The sequence below is a fragment of the Falco punctatus genome (genome assembly GCF_963210335.1).
Source record: "Falco punctatus genome assembly, chromosome: 2".
Classification (NCBI taxonomy): Eukaryota; Metazoa; Chordata; class Aves; order Falconiformes; family Falconidae; genus Falco; species Falco punctatus.
In genome coordinates, this window is record NC_137581.1 from 46,241,846 (window position 1) to 46,261,053 (window position 19,208).

Consider the following 19,208-nt stretch of genomic DNA (forward strand, 5'->3'; position numbering starts at 1 on the left):
TGCCTTTGGGAAGTATTAGTTTGCTGGACTTTCACTATGTTTTTCATTTAATGAGATGTCAGGCTTCTGCTCTACAAGAAAAATCCCACATTTCATCTATTTAGGTTGCAAGACTATGATCTGACTTTTTCTTTTTACAAGCATGAAAATTATAAATCTTGGCAAATTCTTTTAAGGAGCTTAGGTCAGAATCAGTTGAAATCTAGTCTAATGCAAACTAGAATTTGTGCTACAGGAGAAACTCCACCTGGAGATCACACCCTCATCATTTTGTCCATGAAGAGCACGTAGGAAGAGGTAATTCTTACTGCAAAATGTCTGGAGTCATTTAATGCAGAGATCTGTAGCTGATGTGGTTACGGTGGTAGTGGACAGCTGTGCAATCTGATTAAGGACAGGAATCTTTTGCAAAGAAATAATGTTATGGTTTTAATGTTCAAATTTTAAATAACTACTGTCTTTCTTTTGCTTGAAGTGCTGATGAAAACTATGGAAGGGCTGTACTTAATCAATACAAGTCCCAAGATAGCCTACACAGGTAGAGTATCTGAACACCTTTCTAATGATATTGCCAAAGAAAACTACGTACTATAACCCGTTTATAGCAAAAGTTTGCTATGTTCCATTCTAGTCTACGCATGTTTCTACTGTAATTCTGACTCTGATGTCAATAATTCTTAAGTCGATCATTGCAATCGATGTAGCGTTTAATCTGCTGACACCCGGATTGTCTGAAACCTGTATGATACCTTAATTAGAGACTTATATATTGTTTTATTGGTGATGAGTTGTTTAATAAAAACAGTGACCAAAGTGGCATTTCTAATTTTTTTTATAGCAGTAGCACAAATGAAAAGGAAGATCAGAAAGCTGTACTTGGACGATACAGGTCTGATACTACCTTGGACAGGTAGGGCTTTTTTCTGTATATGTTGCATTTTGTGATTCTCATACCCGTGAGAGGTCTTAAAAATGGATGACATCAAGAGATTTTAAAATTTTGTATTTATTAAGTGTCTAAGTAGAAGACTTCAAATGATTTTTGCATGAATTGTCAATGAGACAAATGGAAATGTGATTTGAGAAAAAGTTCTTTTGACATCTTGCTCTTCTTTTTCTGTATCAATTTCTGTGTATTCTGGTCCTCATAAATGCAAGTATCTCTGCACAGATGTTAACCACTCCTCCCCAGTTTCTTGCTTTTTGAACTATAAATCAAAGTCCTATCTCCAATGGTTGAGCACAACATGGCTAAACCCTTAGTTCTTTGCAAATCCTTGCTACCACTTCATACCATTATCACTACAAATAGCAGAATTGTATGCTTATCATATAGGTGCTTAATCTCAAAGTCCTCTTCAGTCTTGACCTCTGGTGAGTTAAGACATGACCATGCTTGTGTTTACAGAGTCTTTCTGCGTTGCATCTTCAAAATTAATATCCGATATCTACAATATGCTGAGACTATGAGTACATTTAAATGCACACTGTGGGAGAAGTGCACCTGTGTGGTTGGATCTTAGCACTGTTATTGTGTTTGATGATCTTTACTTCTGCTGTAAGAAACAACAATAAATTGTTACATAAAATTTACCTTCTCCATAGAAGTCCGGAACAGAATAGACTACAGAGCTGTGTGATGTCACCCCTCTGTCAGTTCTTCTGCAGGCCAGTGAATCCTGCCGTATTTGTTCACTCGTCATGAGGAAGCCGTTCTATAGCTTCAATTTACCTATTTCTCTTCTTTGTATCTTTTCTATTTCCATATTAGTCTTTTTGATCTGGGGTCCTAATCTCCACGCAAGCACTTAAGATGGGTACAGACGTTGTATATATAGGGGAGTATAACAGTGATTTCTGGTTCATTTCCTATTCTTTCCCTTGTACCTCATAACATTGTATTAGCTCTTTTGAGCACTGCTGAGAATAGAGCTTTCATTTTCATAACATTATCTGTATAATTCCAAGACCTCTTTCCTGAGCAATAATAGCTGGTTCAGGGATCAATTATTTTTCTTGGTAGGCATTACTTTGCATCTAAGAAAACTGAATGTCATCTGCCATTTTAGAAATCTGACATGTTAGCAGATGACTTCTGAAAGCCTTGCCAGTTGGCATTTGACTGCCATGTTAGCAACATCTTCTCACTCTCCTTTTCCAGAGAATTTGTAAATATATGAAAAATCACAGGTCTTGTACAGATCCCCCCTTACACTCTGAAAAAATGTCATCTATTCCAAACCTGTTTCCTACTTTTAAAGCAGTTATTTATTCATTAAATGACCTTCTCTGTTACTACATGGGAGATCAATTTATTTAAGAACCTTTAAAGCAAATTTCTATGAAGCTTTTTTGAAATTCAAGTAGAATATATCAGCTATGTCACTCTTGTCCACAGGCTCACTGACTTCAAAACAATTTTTAAGGCTTGATTTTTGTGCATAGAAGCCCTGGTTACTAATTTAGAAGTCATAGGACAATTCCAGTTTCTACAGTATCCCTGAACAGCATTGACCTTTTGTACTCTATATGGTTTCGCTTTATGCTGAGATACTAAGATGTCTGAATTATTTTAGGTTGCAAGTTGACTGTTTTGTGTTTTCATATACACAAATACCTAACATAAAAGGTTCTTAATATGCAGCAGATGACAGAATACAAAGAAAAGGTTATATAGTTCTGATAACTAATGTGGAATATGTCCATAAATGGAGTGAATAATGATGATTCCACCTTAAAATTACCACAATGAGGAAGCTGCAGTCATGTTCTTTATTTTTCCTCACTCTTTACCTGTCTTCTCAAAACTGTGGAATAAAGCCATTCCAGGATTAATTTGTCCACACCCATTGCCAGCAGGCACTTCTGCAAGGGATGACCACGTGTTCTACATCTCCTCCAACTTGCAACCTAAGGCATAAAAGGGTGTGGTGATGTCTTTTCTTTTAGCACCTTTTTATTCCTTGCAGTCAAATTTGGTAATTCTGCATCCTCTGTGAAGGATATTCTCCACCCAGTACAATTCCCTTATTTTCTTATAAATTATTTCTGGCAAACATAACCATAGTACAGAAGTCTCCAAGCTTAGAACATATCAGTCTGCAGAACAGCTATATTGTTATCTGTGTGAAAAAGCATTCAACCTTTTTCCTGTTCAAAACTAAAAGGTAGAGTTGAAGATGGAGCATGTTCCTGGAAAGCAGAATACAGTCTAAAGGACTGCTTCTAGTAGACAGTTCTTCAGAAGAATTACCTTGGTATTTGAAATCTCTCAGAGCTGTTTACAGAATTATTGTAAGTCATGTTGTCTATATGGAAAGGAATTTTTGTCTAGCTAAGACGCTGTAAAATGGTAGCTTTCTATCCTGCAAAAGGTCTTTAGGAGTTACCTGTTTTCAAGCTAGATTTTGGAACATCTTTTGACAATTCTGCTTTGCATTCCTCCTGGCCATAACTGCAATATTCCAAAAGACAAGAATTTAAAGAATTTGGATCTATCTGGAAGAATGTCTCTTCAATAACTTGTTTTCAAAATGTCAAAATAGTCACTGAAATTCTAATTAAAAAAAAAAATCCAAAATAAAATATTTGAGGTGTATAGGAGTAATTTTGGGTTCTTCATTGCACATGTGAATGTGACAGTGAAGACATATCTAAAAGCCATATTAAGTATAGCTTCTTGCTTCTTGGATACTGCCATATCCATGGTCAAAAAAGATATTGTCGATACGAATTCTGCCTAATCCCATATCTACAAAATTTGAACATCAGTTTCAGTATAGGAGACCTGAGAGAGATGCTGCAGATGACTACATGCATTTGCACCATTGGCTGCAAGCACAAGAAAACACCAGATGTTGTTAACATAAATCCATAGCTTGATGGCAGCAGATGCACATATACTTGTACTGGCATGTAGATCTACATAATTCAGACAATTGCACTGTGCAGATAATCACAACCAGCCTTTCTGGATAGGAGGAAAAAAATTATTTATCCTTTTTTTTTTTTTCTCTCTTAGTATTAAAAACTAACTAAATATTTGACAAAAGATGGGAGAAAACTTAAAAATCAAATAGTGACCATGAAAATTACCTTTCTGTTTTTCCAAGTACTAAATGCTACTAAGTCCAGAATAGTTTCCAGCAAGAATAAAACCTAACTGCATTTGTAGCAATTAGATCTGAAGAGATAGGACTGAAGCAAACAAGACACTTCCATTGTTTGCTTTATTAATAATCTAAAAAATCCTTTACAATGGTAGAAATTATTAGAAAAGGAACTGAGACCAAACCAAAAACATGGTACGATCATGTTTTGCACATCTCGAACACTGCATGCAGAATTTCATGTATGTAAAGAAACTACAGTAGAACCAGAAAAATATAGAAGTTGAGAAAGGAGGATCCCAGGGATGGAATAGCTTTCATATGCAGAATGTCTGAAGAGGCAAAGATTCCCCAGCTTCAAAAACTGTGGTATAGGGAAAGTGAGTAAGGAAGGAATGCTTTCTGTTTGTTGCACTGTAAGAATGGGGAGATAACCTATAAAATGTTTAGGTAATGATTTTTTTTTTTTTTTTTTAAGAGAGAGAGAGAGGAAAAAAAAGAAAATATAAAGGAAGAAAAAAAGAATTATTTTTTGCCTTAACACATATATTAATTGTAAGAGTCATCACCACAGGATATTGTGCAAGCCAGAAGTTTAAATTGGTTCAGAAAAACATTAGGTGGGCAAACAGATCATTGATACAAAGGCATCTGTTGGAGAAAGCATTCCGTGTGCACACAGAGGATATTGTTTGACCACTGCTTATGAGAAGCTGAGAAGTTGTACAAGAAGTTAATATTATACTTAGCTTTCTTCTTTCACTTTTTCAAAGCTTCTGCTACATCGGGGAGCAGTGTAATAGGATGCCAGATGGACCCTTTAAGTCTTTAAAAAGGGTAAATAAAGAACTACTTAAAGTGTTGTGCTGAAATTTTGAAAATATGAAATGAAACACAAAAGAAACACTGGTTCATTCGGTAGCTGTGAATTAGAAGAAACGCTGGTGTATCCACAGTAATGCTAGCAAGTTTAGCGAGACCTCTAGTGATCTTCTGAGTAACTGTAACTGCTGGTCACAGTCACAAGCTGCCTGTCACATGACATAGTCATTTGCACAAGTAAATTTAAGGTCAGAAGAAAGCACAGAGCATGTGCTGGTGCAGACTGAGTCCCACAGCAACCCTGAGGGTTTTTTATTAAATACAACAGTATTCTGTGATACTTGGCTGAAGGCAGGATACAAAATGTTTTGTACATGTTATTAGATTATAGTTCTAGGATTGATTATTTTGTATCTATAGCTTCCGTTTATAGAAGGAACTAAAATTAAATAATTTATATATGTAAAAGAGCTGTAGCTCAAAATATGTTTCAGCTCTTTTAACCAAATATTTAAGATATGTACATCACTATATTTGTGCTTTTTGGAGTCCCCCTGTTCTTATTAAAGGATATTCCATACATGAGAAGAAAGTTGGAATACAGTAAGTACTTAAGCTGTTTCAGCTATGATAGCTACATGGTATTTTCTGTGAAAATTTGGAAGGCTTTTAGGTAACAAGTACAGAATCCATAAAGGGCTTGAAAAATCATGTTGTTGTTTCTTAGTGTAAATTTCATGGCTTAATAAAATAAATTCAAGCACAAATAATGTAACATCTTTGATACGTGTTATTCCTGTAGGTCAGTACCATGCTTTGTCAGGGATTTTACACCAGAGTATTTTCAAATCGCATTGATCTCTAAAAGCTGTAAAGAAAACAAGACCGTTGCATCTCCCACAGGATGGTGAGGGACAGGAAAATGGTATAGTTTATGTACTGCTTGCCTGAACATTGCTTTCTTTCTAGTATCTTGATCTAATTCAAAGGTGTTGTTATAAATTAACTGTTAACAATAATGCTTGATACAGTATATCAATTAGCATTTGATAAGTGTTTTAAAGCAGTTTTTTCAGTGAGCTACTCTGACTCTTCAGATATTAATGAACTAAATTTATATTAATTCAGCTGCTGTTCATACCCATTTTGATACTTGGAATTTTTAATCTGTACCCAGGGCAAAGTGATACTCCATCTTTATTGATAGTGTTTGTTGGGCTTTTTTAAAATATCTAGAGTGTGCATTGTAAATACTTTCTGTGTTTCTGACAGAATTCCAGCCAGAAGTGATATTGATAAAATAAATACATCCCCAACTCTGAATAATAAGCAAAGCAACAGGTATGAGTTTTGGAAACTTTATCATCTAAGTATTATGTATTAGGATTTATCACGTATCATGTATAACTTATCAGGCATTATCTTCTAAGCATTATATATTATCATAACTTCTCAATAAATGCACATACTAGAATATATAGAGAAGTTGTTTGTATCGCATATGGCCTAATAGGCTTCATTTCACCACCTGACATCTGGAATGCAGACGTATATAAGTGGGTTTTCAGAGGCTATTTTTATAGCCAGAGAGGAGAAAAAGGTTCCTTCAGAAGACAATTAATCTGATGCCTCTCAGATATTTTTTTTAGAATAAGAGGAATTTTCCTTAAAAATGCCTATTTCTTCAACTCAGATTTCATATTTACTCAACATAGCAATTTTTTAAGAAACACAGTATTTTAAATACAAAAAACAGTGCTTTGAAAACAGTTTGGTATGGATATGTTCTAGAGCTCTACACTTCTCTGCATGAATTCTACATACATACAATATGTATTTCTGAGGAAAGACTACATGAAAATATTCTAATTAATGTTTTCAGTGGAAAATGTCACTGAAAATTGCCAATGGAAAACCTGAGTACCAAAAGATAGAAAATACTTTTTTTCATAGACAGGCTGATTTTTCCAGTGGAAAACTTCTATTTTGTCAGAAGGTCAGTTTTATGTTTAAAACTGCTTGAAATGAATTTTAAATTTAAAATCAGTTGGCAAAATTTTTTGACATCTTATTAAAAGAGTTGTTACGATTCAAAGATGACCACTTTATACATGTAATATGACTACACAATACTGAAAATTGATTTTCTAAAGAACTTACAGCTCTTACCTAATTGAAATTTTTCTTTAAAAAATGAAAGTCAGAAGAGCTCAGCCATCGTACTTATAAATGTAAAGAGACAAATATATCACTTTGTGCCTTTATCAATGTCAGTAGTGTTTTATCAGTAGTAAATTACACTGAATATAGTTGCTAGTGAAGACTGAGCACTGCAATTAAATGTCATCTTGCAAAGTTGAGATATTACTCTGAAGAGCAAATGAGTCTCTCTGCCGTTTAAAGTTCAAGTGAGGTCATTCTTTTGAATTATGATTTTCACCATTATGTTGTAAATCATGGTGATGATGACACATGAAACATCATATAAATTGGATTTTTTGTTATTTTGTCTGGAGCTGATTTTTTAATAGACCTACCGTGAATTCTGAATTGGGACTTAAGTGAGACTTAAATGGTATATACCTTTCCCTGCCAGAGAGCAGTAAGATGATTTGTAAAGCTCTGTTCTTCAGTTACTCTCATTACATTAAGAACTGCAGAGGACAAGACAATAACTCTCTGACAAACTGTGTGAGAAAAATCACTGGCTTGGAATTTATGTATTTAGGAGTATGAGCAATACAGTCTCCTTTTACAGGCATAATGAAAATAAAGCAAACTTGACATAACTGAATAAGAAACATAAAATTTAAAGCATGAAAAAAAAAATAAATGGTGGTTTAGTGGTTAAAGACTGAAATGTAGGTACAGAAGTCAAGGTTTTAGGAAGCCAGAAATTACTTTAGATATCAAGTAAAACCACATCTATTCTCCCAGCGTCAGAATCCCTTAAGGTGTCCCAAATCTTGTATCCTTTGAGATATTTCCAAAATTTCAGTTGACATATATAAACACAGTCATACCATTTACCATACACAGTTGTATCATTCTCATAGTAGAAATACGATTTCTTATAACTTTTTTCATTTAAAATGATAAACTTATTGAAAAATAATTAATTAAGTATATTTCTTTAACAGACAATCTTGGACTCCTGATGCAGCATCCGAAAACACTACTGCAACTTCTCCAATCAAGAAGAAAAGGTATTCATTACCATCGCTGCACTCTATTACACTACAATAATGTATCACAATTACAAGAAAAAACATTACCAACTTTCTCCTCTAGTATGCTCTAACTCCTCAGCAAGCCTCAAGAACTAAACTTTTACATGCTCTGCCTTTTTCTGTAGGAGTACTGGCTGCCAACTGGATTGAACTCCGTTCAATACCACTCTTTGGGCTCGGCCGTTCAGCCAGCTTTTTACCCAGTGTAGAGTACACCCATCCAAGCAGTCAGTTTCTTCAAGAGAATGCTGTGGGAGATAGTGTCAAAGGATTTACTAAGGTCCAGGTAGACAACAGCCACAGCCTCTCCCTCATCCACCAGGCAGGTCATCTTGTCGTAGAAGATCAGATTCGTCAAGCAGGAGCTGCCTTTCATAAACCCAACTTGACCCCGTGCTGTTGCAGTACATATGAACTACAATGTTTTCTGCATGCATGATACACAGCTAGCTTTAAAAATTTGCATTTCAGATAGTATTGTCTGAGCAGGAATAAAAACATGGTGTAGAACAAATAACTTTAATTTGTAATTTAAAAAACACTGCTGGTCATAGCTGTATTTTTATGCATCCTTCCCAGCCATGAATTTTGTTCATTTGTGATTTTCTCTTCCATACTCCATGCATAATAATTGTAATCAGTAGAATTATGAAAGTAGAAACTAAAATGTCATCATTTTCATATTAGCAGCCTGCTTGTTTGGTGGCGGTTTATGGTGTAGTAGTTCTCTTCAGGCTCTTTGAAGATGTGAAAGGCCACCACTGAATTGCACTGTTTATGGTGCAATTGCTTCTTTTTCCTCACAAACAATTGCTGGATTGATAGTTTTGTGGGGGGGGGGGGGGGGGGGGAGGGGAAGAAGGAGAACTGAAAGTGCTTGTGATGTTTATGTGACCTCTAATACCAGCCTGAATGTGTTTCTTGGGTTGATACTTGACACTCTTTCCTTTGTGCATTCCATCTGATTGTCCTTCCCATGAATGATTTGTTTATTTGTACCATTCAAGTTGCAGAACAGACCACCTACAGTCAGACAATGCATTATTCAAAATAATTAAAATTATTATATTTTCAATTCCATTCAGTTATCTGGAAAAAAATCTAATTAGTATCTACATGGATTATTTCAAAATACTAATTTAAGAAAAGTTTCAGGTATTTCTACATCAGCTTTGACATTCTAACATTCATAGTATGCTGTTCAGCCCCATATCATTAAACTAATACTCAAAGATTTATTTGTTAACACTGACAGGCAATCTTGGATGCCTCCCCCTGTTTCGAGTAGTAAGACCATGACAGAAACAGTGGAAACAAAAGGGTAAGTACTGATGATTACTACTTATTTCCTAATTGTTGGCTGGAGCTGATTTTGGGAGTGAGTTAACAGAGTGATTCTTTGAGGGACTGTGTTTGATGAGTAAAATGATATGGCAAGAGAAAGCACCTCATGTCTAATTACTTCCTTGGGTTCTTAGCAGCTTGACACCCAGCATTGACTGAGGTTGGAGTATAAGAAATGCCGGCCACTTGAGGTTACATAATTGCTCCCCATAATTTTTCTACCGTGCTTGTACGCTTTCTTCATGGTTTTGACTATTTCAGTTAGATCTCCAGAAGACAAATCTGCTATACAGCAATGAGCCATAAGGGCAGGAATCTATTGCTGCCCTTTGGTCTGACGGCCAGGACCTAACCCTGGGCCCTTTTGGTTAACAGCGTGGACAAAACCTCAACATCTGTTTCATCAGCTCTCAGTAAGGTGTCCAAGAAATAGTTTAGAAGAAAATCTCAGGCTAAAGTTACTTGCAGACAAATGTTTAACATTAATTTCTAAAGTTGTGGTTGCGTTCTGACAGATCAGAAAGAGAACAGACAACATTTCTTGTGCTCTCATCTAAACGCATAATATGGATGGTTTAAAATATTAATGCCTGAGCTTTCATGATATTCTTTGCTTAGGTCCTCTTCTGGCAGCAGCATGGCCTTTGTGCTTCTCTAGTTTTAATATGGGAAACTTCCAACATGAGTCTTATGCATACCCATGATGAAAATTAAATGAAACTGAAATGAACAGATACATTGTCATGCTAGGTGTAACTCCTTGGTAGATGATTGCTAAGGGAGTTTATGGAATCTTTCTCACTGGAAGACATAAATGCACGAATCCTTAAAACCCAAGTTTAGCAATTATTTTTAATCTTATTCTGTGTTTAGTACTGTCCATCTGTTTGGCCAAGATTCAAAGTCACTGACCATTCAGGAGAAAGATAACTCCTAGACGCTAAAGTTTATTTTCTAAGTCAGTGCTTACTAGATATTTTTGATATGCCAACTATGATGAATGTATTTGGCTTCATTTCAGTGTATCACTATGATCATGGTAATTTTGAAAGCATAGGATAGGATGCATCCTCTATATGGCATCTGCCCAGCTTCTACAAAAAGCTGGGATTCCTGTGTCCTCAGTACTAATTATCCGGTTACTCCTCTGCTCTCATAGTTCAGAGAAGACCAAAATACAGGCATATTCTTTCTGAAGCTTTCATGACCCTTCCTGGATCACCTAACAATGATGTCACCAAGGACAGCCAGTTAAACAGTGATAGGCATTAAATGATTTATTTATCTTTTAAAAGTGCTTTGAAGATATGAAAGCTATTTCAAATTGTGACTATTACTGTAACTAATAATAGTCACTAAAGTAAAGCCTTTTACTCACCTCTGAGTTTCAGGAAATAGTGCTTACGCATAGATGCTAATAGCCACAGTTGTAAAAGGTCACTATCAGTCTTAAAGGCATGGAACAAAATGCTGAGTCTTTTCTTCAAATATGAGAATGGCTGATTGTTCTTCTGTCCTTAGGAAGAGAGTTCAGCAGTCATAGGTTTGTGGGTGTTTTTAGTCAGAGTTTATTTACTTACCTTTTCTGATTCTGAGACCTGATTCTAGCCTTCTATAGTCAAGCATGACACGTAAACTTCTAGAGTGCTTTGCCTCAGTTCTGAGCTGATTAAGCACACTTTACAGAACACTTAAAAGAAATTGCAATCGAAGCTAAGAATATAAGCAGTTCACTGTAACTGAGTTTTTTGGTTGTGAGTTGTGTGCTAGAAAACAAAACACTATTGAACAGAGTGATTGGAAAATGTTAATTGAAGAATGATTGTCTTAGTAACATATCAAGAATATGATTAGAATTTAATATTGTGCTAGTTGAGTTAAACATGTTAAATTCCATATTAACAAACAAAAATACCATCTTGGAAGGATGGAAAAGTAAAATTCATGGCTGTTGATTGATCAAAAATCTGGCAAAGTGCTTCGATAGTAGCATTTTGCAACTTGGTTTCTGAAATATTTACTCTTTTCTTTCTCTAGGACCGTTTCAGAAAATTCAGAGGCTCCAACAATGTATGTCTTGCTTAATTTGCTTCTTAGTAGATTTAGCAATGCAACACATTCCTATGCACAAACCTTGATTATTATTTTACATGTATTTATAATACAAAGACTGTATAATTTACCTGGGAGGGTTCCTTGATGGTCACAGAAGTGCATGAAGAAGACTTCCTTTCTTGCAGAAATGTAATTATTTTCACATAGTTTAGAACATTTAATTGGACATTTATTCAGATTGAAAAAACAACTGTAACTGCATAAAAAAATAAAAACTGCTTCAGAATTTTAGTTCCACAGTTATATAGGTTGCTAATGCAAATATCCTTTATACTAAACTGATACTGTAGAGAGCAAAAAAGAAAGTGTGAGCAAAGTGAAGGAAAAGGAAGTGATAAATTAAAAAGCTGGCCAGATGCAAAAGCTTGTAGTAGAATGCATTAATGTAAGATGAATTGATATAAAGCAAAATTATTTGAGTGTCTGCAAAGGTTGCTCTAATTTTTGAAAATAAATTTATTAAATTAATTCATTAATTAAATGCACATTTCACATAGTCTAAATTAGAAAAAGATTACTTAACTAACCTGTAATTTCATGGTTGATAATTAAGACAGATACACAACTTCTTATGATTTAGTTGCCATCCTAACAGCAAGTTTCTCTAAAGAAGCATTTAACTCTCATTTCCAGCTGTACCAGTCACCAGCCACCTTCTTCTTTTCTTATTTCAGTATTGCTGCAGTGACCAATCTCACTGTTCACACAAATAAGTAAAAATAGGAAAGTATAATTATTTACTTATTTAGTTTTTAACAAATCAGTACTTTGGTAAATAAGTAAAATGTATTTAATAGGAAGTAGAAAAGTATACAAAAGTTCCTTTCCTACTAAAATAATTTTGAAACAGTAAAAAAGCTCCACTTTATTTCTATATCCATACTAGCAAAACAGCTAGTCTTGGAATACTAATTTTTCAAAAGGCTAAGTGGATGCAGTAATCCAGTAAACTAAATCATTGCATAGCTCTTTAGATAAGTATTCTTTATCTATATCTTCTATATGTATAATTATTTAAATATAGTATATATTTATATATTATACATATAAATTTAAAGAAAAACACAGAAAAAAGTTTCTGAAAGAAAATCCTAACTCACTGTGGTTACACCTGTAAGAAATACATCTACAACGATAATCCATTTAAATGTTATGTTTCCAAATATCTTCCTGTGCCTTAAGTATGTTTTTGTATTCCTGTTGCAGACCTGCCTTTTCATCAGAACAGATGACCCCTCAGAAATCAAGGATGGATGTGGACAATCCAGCTACAGCAAGGTAATGTAAGCAGATATATTCAATACAATGTTTTGATAAACATTGATTAATGTGATATAAAGTACTCAACTTGTTTGAATTCCATATTTGATAGCTCATTTGGAGCACTCATTTGGTGAGTGATAAATGTAGCATTTATCTATTCCCAACCATTGGCTTAGAAGTACAAACCTTGAGTTCCATCTTATTGACTTGCTAAGTTATTTCAGATGTTTCATTTTTTATTCTTTCAGACTGTCTAGCCTGCATCTTGAAGAGCAGCATGTATACATAGTTGCTGCAAATATTTGGAAACAGGTGAATTGCAGTAGTACAGATTATATAGTACATTTTCTTTGGTCTTCAATAAATTAAGGGAGAGGTAATATCTACATTCTAGTATGTATATAAAAAAAACAACAAAACTTGTGCATTGTAGTGTTAACATTTTAAATAGTAAAACCCCATCATATACCATTTAGTGTGACAAAATTAGTACATTTAAACAGATGGACTTGTTCTTGTAGTATGAGTCAGATGGCATATGTACTAACGTATCTTGGAAAGTGTACAGAATACCATGAAAACTACTGGTGGAAAAGACAGAAAAAAAACTATTTTTTTTTACTGAAATTCCAGAAAACGGTAAGGTTCTCTGCTGATGAAAATGTTACATTTTTCAAAACAATCAGCAATAACCATGCAAACATTTGAATCTGTGACTTCGACCAGAATATAATGCCTGAATATGCAATTAAAAAGTGAATGAATTAATTAGAAATAGATTTCTAGATATGCACTGAGAATTACAGTAGCTCACTGTACATTTTTTACCTGGAAATATTAAATGGTGCAGACACTAAAATTAGATCACATTAGCTAATTTTATTTAATTTGCTTCATAAAGTACAGTTTTCTGTGGTCTGAAGCCACAGCCTATATTATTTTGAATTGTTCCTCCCTCCTCCAAAGCCCCCAGTATGTAAAAGCGGTACAAAATGATTAAGAAAAACATCCAAAAGATGTCTGACAGTGTAATCTGTAGGGGGAAAAAAAAAAAAAGCAGGGCTTCAGTGAAACGTTGTCCTGTCGATAAATGTGAGGGATCTCAGAGAATTAAATATACCACTGTATTAACTAGGGAAGTCACAGCCATTCTTTACTCCTAAAGGCTTGTTAAGGTTTTACTTAATCCCCACCCTCAATCGATTCACGTTCCTCATCCCCCGGTGGCTCTCATTAGCATCTGAAGCTTTGCATTCCTGTCCCTCCATTGGTGGAGAGCTGGAGGAATATTTTACTGGTCTACAAGTTTCTATGGTAACATTGCACAGTTACAGCTATTTGTGTCAGTATATAAACTATAAGTAGCCTGTAATCTTAGTAGGCAAAATTCAGCCCTCTTTACTCCTGCTATAATTCCTTTACATTTGGTTGGTGCTTCAGATGTCACCTATCTGCTGCTCATATGTTAGCTTCACAAAACTACAGATTTTTCTAGAATTTATGCTTACCAAAAATTTATTAAGCAGCTGTCAGCAGAAGTGCCTTTTTTCTATTAGAGATGTCATATAAATGCTTTTTTTTTGGCCAAAAATTATTTTGCCACACAGAGGAAGTAAACAGTTACACAAAAAAAGTATTTCTAGTAACACCAACATTCCTTAGAATAATATCCTTTAATTTCCTATATTTTTTCATAGAATGGAAAGATTTTCGAGTCACACTTTTTAAAGTCATACTTAATTGATTATTTGACTCACTCAGGATTCTGATAGGGATGTTAAAGGAATAATGAATTAATTTCAGCATAAAATTAGTGGGAAATAGAATTGGTTTTCTACCAAACTGGTCAGCAACACAAGGAAAATCTTTCAGAAAGGATTTACCTGAGAAGGTTGCAGATATAATCTCTTTTGGCTAAAAATGTAAGCTTCATTGTGTACTGTTCCATGCAAGGCCTAACACTGATTCTGTTACATAAAAAGCATTTTTTGCATTGTTTTCAAATACAACAGATAGATGTGGCATCCATTTTAAAAGATAGACTACACAATAATTTACATAGCATATCTGGCATGGATATACGGACCACCACCTTTTGGATATGTTTAACAGAATGGAACAGGCATCTCATCATTAATTTGGGCACCTATAGATACCCTAGACAGCATAAGTAGGCTAGCATCCAGAAAAAGTAAAGATAACCACTGTCTAAGAACTCTGTATTCTTCAAAGCATAATAGGTCATTCTCAAATCAGGTCTCTTGGTATCTAACAAATGCAGCAGCATATGAGCACTGCACTGGATACATACAGAGACATTTTCCTGATTTACTCAATGGGTCTTTTATTCATTGCTTATCAAGTACTTTTTGTGTTTCTTTTTCAACTCAGTGGAGATCCCAGATTCTCCCTCTGCGCTTTTCCATTACAGAATTGTAGCAACCATTAAATGCAGGTCTTTAAAAAACTGCATTTTTTAAAGAACCATGTTCTGTGGGCAATCTTGTTAAACCAAACATCTCAAGGGTGTTTAACACAGCTTTAGTCAATCTTTCATTAATTATTACAGTTAAGATGCTAAAATGTGTATTTTTGTAAAATGCTTTTATATGGGGTTCACTTGTATTCAACTGTGCTGCTTCCTTGCATATGATCTACAAAGAAAGTAACAGTACTTGGTACAGGGGACCACATTTACCAATGCAAAGGTATTACCACCAAAAGATGCAGCATAATCAAAAAAGTCATATTTCCAAGAGTTCATAAATAGTAGAAGTAATTAATTGATCTTTTATTTTGCTTAGATATATCAGAAATTGTGTTGGACATACTTGAGGAGAAGGTTTTGTCACTCAAAAAATGTTGGAAGCAAGAATACTAAAACAGAACTCACATGGACATACCCATAATTCAGTAGCTGTAACTGCAGCCAGATCTTGCTTTGGCTACCATGACAATTTTTTCTTTATGGTAAAGTGAAATGGCTTTACACTTTCTAAATTGTTTCTGATAGTACAAATTAATAGTCATTTTTGATGATATATTTTTGCATTTAAGCAGAAGGCACTTCCTAGTTCCTAGTGATGGGGACCTTCTGCCTCCCAATTCTGACTGATTCGGCATTCAGTGGAATGATGGTTTACAGCTTTTCTGCATGTTGATATAAATGATATGCTGTTGCAGAGCTTATCTGAAGAGATCCAAGCCCATTATTCCTAACTGAAAAGTTAATATAGTGTTTACAGGGTCATAAATATCCTCCAACCAAAACTAAGTTGTGCTTTTTTTCAGTGATCTTTCCCAGTCTACCTCCTATAAAACATTCTGATCAACAGCTTCTTCCTCTGTATTTAACTCCAAAATCCTCTGGGCTAAACATTACACTGGTTTTGGCACAGTATAAATTGGCTTTCACAGTTGACTGCAGACCTCTTCTGTTCCCTCATGTTCGGTTGTTACTGATGAAAGGTCTGAATGAGGGCTCCTGGCGCTGATTAATGAGCATAGCGGTGTGGAAGGAAATGCACCCTGCTTCAGAATAAATGCCACTCTTTTCTCAAAGAACTTCTTTATTCATTCTTAGTTATATATGACAAACTCTGATATAGGGACAATAAAGCAGCCATGGATGGCAGATCAAAATTCAGCTGCACCCATGATGTTAAGGTTTACCCAGCGAGATGCCTGACATACTTGATTTACTCTAGACCAACTCTTTTAGTTCAGGTTTGGAAGGTCCAGTTGGAAATTGGTTGTTTGCTGACATGACTAGATCAGCAACCCTTAAGGTTTTAGCCAGGGCTGGTTAGTGTGGTCTGTGTGTATTCCATCATGTCAGAAGAAGAATCTGTGGATTAGAATCCTTTGTAGGAGGTCAGCTCGGAGATATCACTGAAGAAAGGACAACAGATGCAACTTGTTTGGTATCCCATTTAGAAACATTCTATATATCTTATAATCTATTAGAAATAGTGAGTCACCTCAGTAGTTTTTATAATTCTGGTCAGGTCTTTTAATCAGAAAAAGATGGAGATCTATTAAACATACTGTGTATGGCTCCTTTATAGATCTGCCTCTTTTTTTTTTTTTTTGCTAACAATGCTGATGATGACAGAGTGAGTAGATCTGAAGCCTCACTGAGTATCCTGGGATTTGACATGAAATGCCCCACTGATTAAAGACTACAGCAAGCCTTCTGAAATTTGTGTGGTCTGTCAGTTTTCTGGTCCATGAAAGAACCTACAATATTGGTGTTTGGGTATTATGTGAACTGTTTGTGTATCAGCAAAGATGGATGATCAAATTCTAAGTAACAAGGCAAGAATGCCTTCAGGAATTAGGGAACAGCTGTAATTAGAAATGGGCTCAGCAAGACTTTTACAGGTTAAGAAGCATTCACTGAATGAATAGGGAGCTGTGGTCACATACTTTCCTGCCCAATACTTGTTCAAGACCATGGCTGTTCTGTTTAAAATTTTGTTTCTCTCTCTCTTTCCCACACATGTCCAGGATCAACTTCAATTTGGCCTCAGCATTAAGGACAGTCAGAAAAGTGTGATCAAACTTATAAAACCTACTGTTGTCGATTGTTTTCTTCATTGACTTCAGAATATGCAAATACATTAGAAATGTTTTCCATCCTTTCATCAAACAACTAATGACATCACTAAAGTTCTTTTGTAGGCATGGTTCATGTTTCCTGTTTCTATGTCACTTGAAACTTTATCTGAATGTTTTCAAGATAAAAAAACCAAATCAAACCAAAAACTAAAACCAGACTAAAAACTATTAGCTGTGCTTGAATATCTGGATGGGATTCATCTGTGTTTTCTTTTCTGATGGTGATCTGACTTGTCACCAGTTAAACCAGAATTACAGAACTATTATCCACTGAAATCAGTGAGATTCACAAACACATCTCACAGAGCAGAAGGACTGAAAAGTATTAGGTCTTTATCTTAAGTGAACTGAGTTAGAAATCAAGTGCATACTGAAAGTCAAAACAAAATGTTAACAACTCAATTTCTCTAAGTTTTAATACAGAGAATAAAAGAAAAAAAATCATACTTTGCCATCACATCATACATTCATTTTTATACTTTTAAAATTACTTAATGAACTTGTCTATAGGTCTTTTGTACATTATATCAAGGAAGACATTAGATACCAAACATTAAGAAAATGAGATAATGCAAAAGAAAATTATTCTGTAAATGAAGAACCATTTGCTGATATTGATTCAGGGTCTGAGTTATTAAACTTTTGTAATTTACCTAATCTCTGGAGAGCTTGTCACATAAGCCCTAAATAATTTCCCTTTTTGTTTGTGTCTGAGAGGCATAGAGGTCCAAGATATAGTAGAATAGGAGTGTCTGCTTAAATTAAGCCAAGATTTTGCATGCAGCCTGCCCTGACAGCTTTTTTTTAAACCTACTTTACTTATCTTCTTTGCTAACCCTTATTCTGATGGACTGTCTTCATCAGTTGTCAAATTTCTAATCTTATTTTACACAAGCAGCTAGAGGCAAAACAGCAGGCAGCAGCAGCAAAATTCATGGTTAACAATTTTATAGCATGAGGCCCTCAGTGGTCCAGTTGCACATAGGTTTTTCTACCCTTCAGAGTGGGGCTTTCTTGTAGATTCATAGTGCTATTTTAAGTATTTTTCTGCAAGGGGATGTTAAAGGGTGAATAGACTTCTTTCTGGAGGTGATCACTTACAATAGGAAAAGTAAATGAGTCAACAGAATTGTCTTCCACACTTTAGTGATGATAACAAGTACATCTAGGCCTTAATCTAAGTCTTCATGTTTTTATTTTATAATAAATTAATTAATTTTTTTCAAGACTTGATCCTTTTGTACAAATTGTGATACAAAATCCTCTGTTCTGCTGTTCCAAGTATTTTTATACAGAATACAAAAATTTGTATTTGTTATCCTGAATTAGGTGCTCCTAAAAAATTCCAGTCATGTCCTGTGGCTGTATTAAAATATTTCTTCTTCTTGAATGTATGAGCAAACTATATATTCTCCTCCTGGCAGGCTGTCTGACCTACCTTGTTCTCATCCATTTCAAAAAGTACTCACCCTAAGCAGAATGTTCACAGTGATGTAACAGCAGGCTCTGAAAATACTGTGCTTGGAGGTGGCATCCTTTGGAATGACCTATGAAAAATGTCAGCATCTACTGCAAGCCATCTACCACATTTGAAAGCTATTTCGCCAAGTTTGTCTAAACTGCTTTGTGTAGAAGTTTTATGCTGCTGTTTTCCATCATCATCTGTATTTTTTAAAAATGTTGACAAATTTAAGAAGTATGAATT

At 34.8% G+C, this 19,208-nt stretch overlaps 1 protein-coding gene across 1 annotated transcript in view; it reads left to right on the top strand.

Annotated features, from left to right (window-relative positions):
• SCEL (sciellin) overlaps positions 1-19,208 on the top strand; it is a 77,339-nt gene that overhangs the window by 43,971 nt on the left and 14,160 nt on the right. The window contains exons 4-10 of the mRNA XM_080375845.1: positions 476-538; positions 839-910; positions 6,204-6,272; positions 8,072-8,137; positions 9,417-9,482; positions 11,543-11,575; positions 12,827-12,898. Of these exons, the coding sequence (XP_080231971.1) occupies positions 476-538; positions 839-910; positions 6,204-6,272; positions 8,072-8,137; positions 9,417-9,482; positions 11,543-11,575; positions 12,827-12,898 (441 nt within the window). The remainder of the gene's footprint in view (positions 1-475; positions 539-838; positions 911-6,203; positions 6,273-8,071; positions 8,138-9,416; positions 9,483-11,542; positions 11,576-12,826; positions 12,899-19,208) is intronic.